The sequence below is a fragment of the Dryas octopetala genome, chromosome 1 (assembly GCF_963921425.1).
Source record: "Dryas octopetala chromosome 1, drDryOcto1.1, whole genome shotgun sequence".
NCBI classification, from domain to species: Eukaryota; Viridiplantae; Streptophyta; class Magnoliopsida; order Rosales; family Rosaceae; genus Dryas; species Dryas octopetala.
Window position 1 is genome coordinate 21,266,391 of NC_141366.1, and position 12,065 is coordinate 21,278,455.

The 12,065-nt window shown below is 34.4% G+C and overlaps 1 protein-coding gene across 1 annotated transcript; it reads right to left on the bottom strand.

Annotated features, from left to right (window-relative positions):
* Positions 1–3,895: 3,895 nt before the first annotated feature.
* LOC147299073 (Rho GTPase activating protein with PAK-box/P21-Rho-binding domain-containing protein) lies at positions 3,896–9,593 on the bottom strand. The gene is made up of 5 exons (XM_086239442.1): positions 8,967–9,593; positions 8,065–8,185; positions 7,708–7,827; positions 5,165–5,395; positions 3,896–4,589 (listed from the first exon to the last, which is right to left on the bottom strand). The coding sequence occupies exons 1-5, from the start codon at positions 9,332–9,334 to the stop codon at positions 4,140–4,142; spliced, it is 1,290 nt and encodes a 429-aa protein (XP_086095568.1). The 5' UTR covers positions 9,335–9,593; the 3' UTR covers positions 3,896–4,139.
* Between the last annotated feature and the right edge of the window lie 2,472 nt (positions 9,594–12,065).

Below are 12,065 nucleotides of genomic sequence, written 5' to 3' on the forward strand. Positions count from 1 at the left end.
GAAATATCCAAAAATAGAATTCTAGATTGGTTGTTGATAAGAATGATGATGTGGAGAAAAGATAACATTGAGCAGAAAGAATTTCAGCTGTGTGAGTGTCTTCAATTGTGTGCGTGAGTGTGTGAAGAGGATGATGAATAGTGCATGTGAGATGTATTAAAAACATGTGAGTGAGAACATGTGCACGTCACATGACTTATTAAAAAAAGCTGAGCTTGCAGATATGACATTGTATGACTGGTCCAACTTCAGCACAATTTAACACATGTAATGAGCTGAAAAAGAAATGGGCTTTACAAGCCAATTCACGAAATTAGCTTTGAAGTGTCAATAATCATTTAAGTGATGAAAATGCATGTGCAGTGCACGTGTGAAAAAAACTGTCCTTATGATCAGTGAGTGGCTAGTCAAACAGACACAAAACTGATTTCGTGAAATGCATGAAATGTATTATACCTTAGAGCCTTTTGCATTGCAACTTCAATCTTAATTTCTTCATCGCAAGTGTTCTTAACCTTAATTCCAGCCTAGAGTTTGTGAGTGAATAATTAAAAGGCTTAATTATCGATTTACCACCCAAAATTGTAACTCATTCTCACTTTACCACCTGAAAGTTTTTTTATCCCAGATTACCACCTGTAACTTACATCCGTGTCCCATTTTACCTTGTTCCGTCAACAATTCCGTTAATGCTGACGTGGCGCGCTGGATATGCGCCACGTGTCACATCTTTTTTGTATTTTTTGATTTTTTTGATTTTTCTATTTTTATAAACTTTGAAAATTAATTAAAAATAGCTCCGAACTTAGAAAAATACACGGAAAATTCCTACCGACTTGTCTTAACTAGTACTAATTTACTATGGGGTCAAAATGCTAATTTTCCCTCTAAAAATTTCCAAAAAATTTGGAAAGTCCAAATTTATTTCTAGAAAATTAAAATACTCTAAACTCTTTAAAAATTCATAGAATAATCTCCCGAACTCCAAAAAATATGAGGTCTGCACCGTTAGTCTTCTATAAACTAACAATACCTTTCTCGTGAACACTTGCTACCCAAAAGACCTCTCGGTCTTAGAGAAAAATAAAATTCTCTATAAAATAAATTCTAGAAAAATTCTAAAATTTCTGTAAAGTCTCGAAATAATTCTCTAAAACAAGCTTTTGGTAATTTTTCAAAATATTTTTGAGAATTTGTCCAAGAGATTACGAAAATTCTAGAATTTTTTCTAGAATTTATTTAATAGAGGAAATTTTATTTTAATTTTTTAGAAATAAATTTGGACTTTCTAATTTTTTTTTGAAAATTTTTAGAGGGCAAATTGGTAATTTAACCTTATAGTAAATTAGTGCTGGTCAAGAGGAGTCCGTAGGAATTTTTGATGTATTTTTCTGAGTTCGGAGCTATTTTTAATTAATTTTCAAAGTTTATAAAAATAAAAAAATAAAAAAATGCGAAAAAAAAAGGATGTGACACGTGGCGCACATCTAGCGCGCCACGTCAGCATTAACGGCCAGATCGTCAGCATTAACGGAATTGTTGACGGAACAAGGTAAAATGGGACATGGATGTAAGTTACAGGTGGTAATCTGGGACAAAAAAACTTTTAGGTGGTAAAGTGGGAATGAGTTACAGTTTTGGGTGGTAAATCGATAATTAAGCCTAATTAAAAATAAATACATTGATTGTGGGAAGGAAAAGCCAATTCAAAATCATAAAAACTTACACTTTCGGTTTCGGTATTTTTTTTGTTCGGTAAGTTTTGGTAAACTTTAGTTTTTTGTTTGATTTCGATAATTTTGGTATCTAATACTTTTTGTTCATTTTCAATTTAGTTTCATTTTATTTTCAATATATATTTGGTTTATTTTCGGTTTAATTAGAATAATACTAATTATATACCAATGTAAATTGCAATTTAATTAAATATGATGCATAACATATAATAATTTATAGATATATATTTTCACGAGTAGTATTGGTAGTTTAGTATAGTACTAGTATTAATAGCAACAATGTTAATATTATTATTTCAAAGAATATATACTAATACAAATAGTTTATAATATATATTAGAACATATCCTAATAATTTCGTATGTATATATAATTATATACCGATAAATATGAATACTATGTATGATATATATATATATATATTACTTACTTAACAATGATGTTCTTATTTTCCTCAAAATGATAACCTTTACTTTATTATAGAATGACTCTATATTTTAACCCAAACTTATGATAATATTAATATGATAACATTATACATTTATTCTCCTATAGTTGTTTATAATATTAGTAGTTTAATATTTATAGTACTATTAACATAATAGTATTATATAAGTATATATATCACTAAATTTCGGTAATTTTTTCAATTTTTTTGATAAATATTTTGATTTTCTCAGTAATAATCTATTCAATTTTTTCAATAAATGGTCGGTTTACCAACTTTTTTCATAATTTTTCAATTTCAAATTTTTGATTTTCGTATTGTGAAAATCGTTTACGAAACCAACAAATTTCAATCAATAATCGATCGATTTGGTAGAAATCAAATCAAATGACAGCCCTACCCAGGCCCTTACTACTAGTCATTTTAGGTGAGTGAGTCACGAGTCACACTCATGGGTGGATACCACACTTGGGCCACCATGGGTTGTAGCCCAGGTAGCTCTTGTGGACCTAAGTATTATTTGTGTTGTAGCCCAAAAGTATATGTATAGCCAAGCCAATTAATAATTAGTTAGCCAACTTCTTGAAATTAATATTGTACTAAATATATTCTACAATTTGCATCAAACTAAAGACAGTGTGTTTCTTTTTTCTTGTTGTATTATTGTATATTTTTAACTAGTATATATTTATTTATGTTAAAGTGTACTAAAATGGGGTTTGTGTTATAAGATTTTATTTAGATCTTTAGTTTTAAGAAAACTATAGTATAATTGTACTAAGAAGCACACAAAAAAAAAAAAAAATTGCCATTAAGCTTTAGGGTAATATTATAACTAGCCCCTCATTTCCAAAATTTCTGGGTCCGCCCTTGGTGATTGTCACAGCCAAGTACTGGTGATTGTCTTCCATTCCTCTAAATTTTGTTGCAAGCGAGATGAGGAATATTCCAATGGTTGGTTCCTTCCCTTCTTTCAATAGCCACTTCTTTTTAGGACAATGGTTGGCTCCCATCACGCAATATTGATGGCTCATCTAAACATAGACACCATATACAGATTACAGGCCACTGATGCAGACCACTCTACAAACTAGTCATTATTAATGTTCTATAGACTTCCTTAATCAGTTAGATTTTTTATATATTATTGGGTATGATTTTCTTTTCTTGTGAGTTCTGATGTACTGATGTTTATTCTTTACTAGCAGTAGTTAGCAGGACTGTCCGCATCGTTTAGAAAAATTATTATATGTGATGGTCATATATAACTTTCGTAGTACAATATGTACATGAAACTTACTTTATATGATGCACTTATTGTACATGAAACTTACTTTATATGATGCACATACATACATATTGCAAGAAAACTTACATGTGACTGCACATATAATAATTTCTCATCTATTTGTGGTCCCATTGCTCAATTACACATTGGATACAACTCAAATTTTCACATTAATTTGAAGAATATATCCAGATTTTCTCATTTATCTTATCATTGATTGTGAATGATATTATGATAGATGATGTCAATGCCATAATACATGTTCTGGCAACTGGCATAGTTTCTGAAGGTGAAGAAAGGGGTTCCAGAAATCAGTTTCCATTGATCAAATGAGAAAAGTTTGATGGATTCACCCTCTGAAACAAAAAGTTCGGGTCCTGGAGGGGATAATATCAACCACTTTAAAGTAAAATGAATGTGTAATCAAACATAATCACATACTATATTAGAATTCAGAAACCACACCAATGGAACTCCAGTAACAATGTTAGTGATACTATCCAAAGTTTCATCCATGAAATAAGAAAAGGTTAAGCAAATCACCCAGCAAGACAGAAAACATATACATGAACAATTCACAAACTCTTCTCACAATATTGTAAATCAAACTTTACATTGAGACAATGTCATAGAATCAGTTAAAAGCCCAAAGTGGGTTAAGCTTCCTTCACCGCCAGGCTTCGGTCAGCTCCACCGTTGACCCTATGCGACTCAGATTGCTCATGCCCCTAGTCTTCTCAACAGGCCCTGTTCCAGGTTGCTGATCGCTTATTCTTTTAGATCCCATTTTGTCATCAGGATTTAGCTTCTCAACCAAGCTCATCGAATTGCCAGCCTCTCTGTCGATTAAGTTATTCACTTGGTTAGGGTTGGAGGAATTTCCTAACCGAATTTCATCAGTAATCAACAATTGCTCTCTCTCTTCATTATCTTTGACAATATCTTCCCTGCAGGACTGTGCAGGGCTCTGGCGTCCATTCTCATCAGAAGGTTCTACACAGCACACAGTAGGCTCTACCACAGAGTCCTTCCTTTCTCTCAGTGTCTTCAATATAAGTGTTTTGAGGAAGTTCATCACTTGGACAGCATACATCAATGCAGTCAAAGGATCTGCCATCTGAAACCAAAAATCAGTCAAAATCTGTCGATGCTCCAACCATTGACTAATCTGTGATCCTCACTGGCCCATTGCTATCAACCCTTTTTTTTTTTTAACAAAGCATAAAAAATTACATGATAGTAAAAATGGTCAAAAATCATTTACTGACTTTTCCATGGGTGCAAACTGCAAGTTCCCAAACCAGAGGGGGTGGGAAGTGGGGGTACCGTCTCTCATTGATGCTTTATTCCATTGTATGGCATATGGCACAAAATACAGTATCCAGTATGTAACATAGTAACATCAATACTTTGAACACAAAGAAAATGAGACCTTCACTGGAAATTAAAAAAATCCTAAACTAAATAAACAATAATAACGCGGACTCATACATTCAGCAAAAAACATGTCTACAAATCATCCTTTATGAAACAATATGAATAGATTTAATTATTACAAATTCCACATGTGATCTTTCAGAAGAAATATCAATTATGCTTGCCACTAATATGGGTATGTCTTATGCACTCTTAAGGGGAAAAAAAGGAAAAAAAAAACAAAAAAAACAGAAAATTTAAACTATACAAACACACCTGAGTCATGTTTGGTGCAAAAACCATGGCTATGTTGCGTGCATTCATTTTGTTAAGATGTTCATGCTGAACAACGTCAGCCATAAGGTTGATGGCCCAGTCCAGTAGAGCAACTTCAGTAGGGGGTAGAAGCCTCACAAGCTTGCAACAGTGATCTTCTGTCTGGCATTGCATTACCTGCTCAGGTGATAGAGAATCCAGAAGCCCAACAGGAAGTTCCCTAAACCAAGCCTAAATAACCAAATTATACATCAAGTAAATGTATCAATAATGAAGATGGTACAAGATGAGGCATACACATGGATCATGGATGCAAACACATGGGACTCACAACCATGATAAAAGAAATAAAGATGAACATTCAAGTCAAGGAAACCCATAAGAATGTTCACTAAAATCCAGAATAGGCTTCATAAGAAAATCCTCCAGATATGTTCACCATAGAAAAGGTGACGCAACAAAGCTTGACTTGTAAAAAATAATACAATTTACATGATCAAATGTAGTGATAAAAAATTCTGTGCAAATGAAGGAAAAAGAACATTTGAGAACTAAAAAGTTTTGGCTTTACAAACTAAATTATGGATCTTAATAAACAACCACCAAATAATAAACAAAATTTAATGAAATTCATTAAGAGTATAAGTTCAATGGTTATTTTAAATTGGCTAAGTAACACTGTTATCATATCCTTATGGCTTTATTCTTGCTCATTAATAGGTGGTATCATGAATTAACTTGGTCATCGTCCCTTATGGGGGCAGCCTGGTAGTAAATTCATCTTCCAAGGGCCCTTCCTAGGTTTGAGCCCAAGAAAGTGTCCTTTAGGTTTCCTAGCAAAGAGAATAATAAACTTGGCCATGCACAACCAACAGGGAGAAGGTGAATAGAGAGAACTAGCAGAGGGAGAGAGAGAAAGAGGAGAGAGATGGGGGGAAAGCAGAGAGGAAGAGAAGAACAATATGGAGCCAATTCCATATTTTATAATTCAAGTTTGTCACAAAAGAGTCGCATCATAGCCTATTTATAAGTGTATTTGAGAATCCCAATAAATCAAATTCCTTAATCAACTCTCTAATAAAATTAAATCAGTAATAAAATCCTTAATTAACTTCCTAATCAAATCAACCCTAACTTAAATCACTAAATCAGGGAAAAGTCTCAAAATACTAATAATTCCTTTTTAGGATCTTCATCATTCTCCCCTAGACCCCTGCTAGAGGTACTTGACTCTGGTGAGTTAAAATTTTGGTAGAAAACATAAATTGAACATGTGATTCAGCAACAACCCAAACTTCAAGGACAATTTCAAGCACTTCCATTCGTTCTTGATGAAAAGGTACAAGCAGTGGTGACAGTGAAAACTACAAAAATGAAAAAGGAGGCTCAAGTGTTCCTCAATAAAAGAACAATCCTGTTCAATATGCCCCATGTCCTTTCATGCTCAATTGTGGCACATTTTCTAGTGTCATGCCTTAATTGAGTTTTCTCAGTGCTTTGACACAAGCCTATGTGGTTTTGTCTTTGGTTTTGACTTTCTTGGCTTAAGAAGAAGAAAATCTAGTAGTATTGCAAAGTGCGTTAGAAAATCCAACGAGTTGTGTGATTAGGTTATCAGAAAAGGCATGGTACGGCGCTGGTAGTATTGCAATGAGTTAGAATAGTCAAGAGTTGTGGGATTAGATAATCAGAAAGGTGGTGGAGTAGGTACCAAGGTGGTAGGGGTGGGGGTGGATTGCAAAAGCAGCAGCAGTGGTGTTTCTAAGATAATGCAAAGCTTTGAAAGCACAGTAGCATGGCATATGGCATTTCTTTTTTACTTTGTTTCTTCATTCAGATAGCTTTTGATAGACATGATATCTGTATTAAAAGTATGAAGCTTTTAAAAGATATAAAATATTGGATTGACAAAATTGAGTTAGCTATTGAACTCCTTGCTTTACATTGTAACATAGTAAAGTACTAGCTCCAGTATGTTCCTATACTCATCTTGAAAAATCTTTAATGCCCAAAACGTACCAAAAGTGATCCGTAAAATTTTGCCATAGGCTTACTACACCCATTTTCCCAACAAGGGTAAAAGGGTTATCTAGTAAACAACATGTTATTTGCAAAAAGCAATTGCCTTAGTTATAGAATATAGAGGAATATGATTTTGATTTATTTATTGACCAATGGCTGTGCAAAATAAAGTATAAGAATATGATTTTGAAATTAATATCTACTTTGCAATACAAATTAAGGAAAAGCATAGAATTTGTTCTTTTCTTAGCTAGACTCGTTAGTTGAAGTCTGGAAATGCCACTGATTTGTTTAAGACACATCAAATTCATATACACATTTAACTTTTTTGAGACTCCTTTTGGCACATAATTGTTCTACAATCCTGGAAAGGAAATTGTTATTTCAAAGAAAGTACTATATACCATCCCATGTACCATTATTATCACTCAGAACAGCTTACCTCACATATTCAATTCTCAAGTGAACAAGCATATGACAAATATAATGCAATAAAATAGGTTTCAATCTTAATTCCATACCTTGATGAGTCCTGCCAAACAGTGTATATCAATGCCTTCTGGTACCTCTCCCCTATTTAATTGGGCCCTTACATACTCCTCTTGACTGTTTTCTGCATTAATTCTGAAAATCCCTTCAGCCTAAGTGCATAAATGAAAATTTTGAGGAAATGTCAGGGCCAATAAACTCAACATATTTAACCAAAATCATATAAGCAGAACCACCCCATATCACAAGAAAAAACAAAATATGAAACAGAACTATAGTTTTACCCAATTCCCAACTATTAGGATAGGATAGCATAAGTTATGTTAGCATTTGAAATCAGCATCATGATATGAAAATAGATAGTAAAGAGACAAGTGAAAATGGTATACCTTCACGCCTCCTTCAGCATATAACCGTCCTTGCATAAGCAAGAGAATTGTTGGCACACTGTTCCCTCTAGAGTCATATGACAACTGCATGGACTCCGTGGATACTCCAAAAACAGTTGTACTGCATATTAAAATCAAGGGATTAACAGAGAGGCAGAAATTATAATAGTTAAACGAAACACGATTTTTTATTTTAAGAAAAGGAAAATGTCATCATGCTATAGGTTAGATACAAAGAAGCATACAAACACTACCAAGCTTTGAGTTTTAAGGAACAATATTTGAGCTGATGCAATTTGTTAAAAAGAGGTTCCTTGCAGATTGTACAATTTCAAAGTTTCATATCATTCATCTGTGTTGATGCTGATGAGATGAAATTTGCAATTGTCAATGACGTGGTTCATAGACTGATCATTGCTTGCCCTTGCTAGATGAAAGAAAAAAGAAAGAGCATTTCTAATCATGCCATGACTAAGCCAAATCAAGGAAGCTGATAGAACATATATCAGGCAGTGCATGGACCCTCACAATTTCTAGGTTTAAACAAACCAACAGAACAGGGAAAAGAAGAAATCCACCGTAACCTCGAATCTCAAAAATTGCATTGCAAAAGAACAATACTTTAAAACACAATGCACTAATTGAACTCATGAAATTCACAATTTGTCAATATCAAGAAATGCATTGCATAAAACCCATTTATTGTATACAGCAAATTCACACAGTCAACAATGCTATAAACCAATGCAAGCAGAACCCACCAACAAAAACCAAGAATTTCTCATTTACAGCAATTGGGTAAACACAAAGGACACCAAAGATAACATAACAATGCAAAGCCCAGATTCACATTTCTTACAAAAACAGAGCCAAACATTCATGACGACTCAAAAAGATGTTACCTTGCACTAGGAGGCCTCCTGGGGACTTCAGGCTCGAACTCCACAGGCAAACCCAAGAACCCATTGTATCTATCAAAGGTGACATGGGCCACGTGCTGCACATTGGTTGGCCAGCCGATTTCCATGGCACAAAGCTCCCTCGTATCAGTAGTCGTGCAAGGAATCAAAGATTTCCTGAAAACGGTGACGAGCAATGCCAGAAGAGAGACCTGTTCCCTTCTCTGCTTGTCACGGTCCTTCGCCTCACCCTCACAGTTAGCCACTGAAGAAGAAGAAGGAGGAAGAGCGAGAGAAGATGAAGAAGAAGAAGAGCTGGTCCTTGGAGAACAGCAGAAATGGGAAGGAGAATGGAGGACCTCTGTCATCATTGCTGGCAATGAAAGCAACCCTTTTCTTTTCTTTTCTTTTCTTGAAATATAAAAAACAATTCTTGCGAGATTTTTTTATATATTTGGTTTTAAGAAAACAAGAAAATCAAATGCGAAAAAAGGGAGTTTGGGTTTGGTCTTCTCGCAGAAGGTTTTACAGAGAAAGAGAGGTGTAGTTGGGGTCCTTGGGGAGTTGGATTGAAAGGAAAGGAAAGGAAAGGAAGGGTGTAGAGGAATGCGTTGCGGGACGTGAGTATCATTAACTGAAATAAATATATGTTTTTTAATTTTCTTTGGGTTTTTGTTCTGGTGCGTTGAACAAGAAAAGTAACACCAAGAGAGAGAGAGTTGGTGAGAGAGAGAGAGAGAGAGAGTTGCATTTGGTGCGAAGTAGTCATTAAACACAGTTGGCATTGAATAATTATGGTTATTTAGCTTGGGGACGGCTTTAGCTTCAGTTAGACTATCGTTTCTACGCGTATGTTTTTTGGGTGTCGGAGGATTTGAAGCCACTGGTAGAGTGGTTGTTGGGTTTTTGAGAGGGACGGCTTTTATGTCTAAAACCTACAAACGTTTATCCCTTAAATCAGAAATGGAACATAATTACCATATTAATACCAAAAAGATCAATAGAAAATGGTATTTCTTAGTTTTTTAAAGTTGGAACTTGGAAGGTCAGAAAATGGACTTCATCTGTTTCTTTACTTAGCAATGTCTGGCAAGAGAGTTTTTCAGTAAGACAATTGTGTCATGTATATGATACGATTATAATTTATTTAAATATTAGTATGTGTTTTTATTTTAAGTAAAATTTATAATTTAATGACAAAAAAAATAAAATTTACAATTTATTTAAGTAAATAAAACACATTGTACTTTAAAATTGGGTAATCATACCATACACATAACATGAATCTCTCATTTAAAACTTTTCCATATTCGACTCTTTTTTTTTTTTTTTAGGAAAACATTGTTTTTTATTCAAATAACTGAATTATTGTACAATAGTTCTGGAAGCCAAGGAGGCCTAGAAACCTATCAAGCCAACATTGAAAATCTGGACATGATAAAGCATGCCGAGCAAGGCCATGTGCCACTCTATTAGCTTCTCTTTTTCCGAAAACAAAGCAAGCATCAGGGAAGGCAGATAAAAGTATTTTGACATCCTCCACCAACCCTCCTTCCCTAAAAGTATTTTATCTGAACATGATAAAAGTATTTTGACTCTTTATTTTAGTCGTAAGTGTACTATCTCTACATCATATATTCATATCCATCATGGTTTATTGACCCAATTTTAATGAAGATGAGTCATCAAAAAAACGAGACCATCTGTAACCCTAGCCGCCACTTCTTTTTCTCTCTTCTCTCTCCTCAAGCCCTCCCACAATCGCACACTCCAAGGAGGGTGAGAGGAGCTGGCCTTCCTTCCCCTCCCCTCCCTTCCCCTTCTCCCCCCAACTCAGGGATACTCTCCTCCCTCAATAATGAGAGTTTTTTCATACTTCTATTTTGGAAGTCTTTCTTACTGCATTTTGCAGCTTTGTTTTTCTTCTTTATTTTCACTTGTTTTGGCTTGTTTGGTGCTTTGATACTCCCAGGTTTTCTCGAACGCTCATCTCAAGGTATTTGGTTGGCACTATTTTCGCCGGTATCGGTCATGTTTCCACCGGTTACTACTACTCAATCTGCCACTATGATCGAGTTACTATCGGCCTCGATTTAGAGTTGTTGGTAGGATCGTAAACCCTAATGCGACAAGTTCGCTAAGTCCTTCGGCGCCTCACTGGCTTCGTTTGGTAGCTATAATTTCTGCTCAACACCGCTGTGATGAGATCTTGGAATTTCTGTGGGCTTTGATGCTCCACTTCTGTAGGCTTTTGCCTTCTTGTAAGGTTTTGAGCTCTTTTTTTGTATTTACTTTGCCTTTTGGCTGATCTAATGCAATGAGATGCTTTATTAAAAAAAAAAAAATGAAGATGAGTCATCTGGTTAAACTAAGAAGTTTGATATCTTCTAAAAGATCATAACGGTTAATATGACACATGTTATGTATGTGCTCTAAATCTTTGTCATATTAACCATTAAATTTTGATTCAATGATTTATAATATGGTATAAACCAAAATAATATCTTACCAGTGTATGAACCATCTACATTCAAGGAAATGCCCATATAATGTAAATATGGTGGAACTGGCCCTTAGGGCCTTAATTAACATTAACATAGTATAGTTCACATGCCAAATTGCCTTCTTAATAACTTCAAAGCCTCCTTCTCCCCTCATGCTCTTTGTACTGCGAAAGCAAAGATTACTCAATATTTTCTTGACAGATATACCATACTTTCCAATTGTATATATACATTCCATTTTCATTAAATATTAGAGTCTAATTAAATTGCTCTATTCCTTTATTAATTAAATAATTTGGTATATGGTAAAAACTATATTACCTCTATTGGTTTTGGATCAAGTGTGTAAACAACACCAGCTTGTTCAGTGATTCTCTGTCAGGGTAGGGAAACAACAATATTTTACTAAATTACAGAACACACCCACACACCAACACCAGTTGAATTAAGTTGCAAAATTGCCACCAAGTTTAATGAGCATCTGATATATATGTCACGCCCAAATGACTTGTCTGCACCCCGTAGCACAGTAATAGAAAACAAAAACCAAGCATTGAGGACAAGAGGCATTGTTCAAACCAAAAATAAAAACTATAAC

Excerpts from the sequence above, each read along its gene's own strand:
- LOC147299073 (XM_086239442.1), bottom strand. The coding sequence starts at position 9,334 with ATGATGACAGAGGTCCTCCATTCTCCTTCCCATTTCTGCTGTTCTCCA. Across the intron at positions 8,186-8,966 it reads AGGAGGCCTCCTAGTGCAAG|TACAACTGTTTTTGGAGTAT; the intron begins GTAACATCTTTT and ends TTTAATATGCAG. Across the intron at positions 4,590-5,164 it reads TTGCACCAAACATGACTCAG|ATGGCAGATCCTTTGACTGC; the intron begins GTGTGTTTGTAT and ends TTTTGGTTTCAG.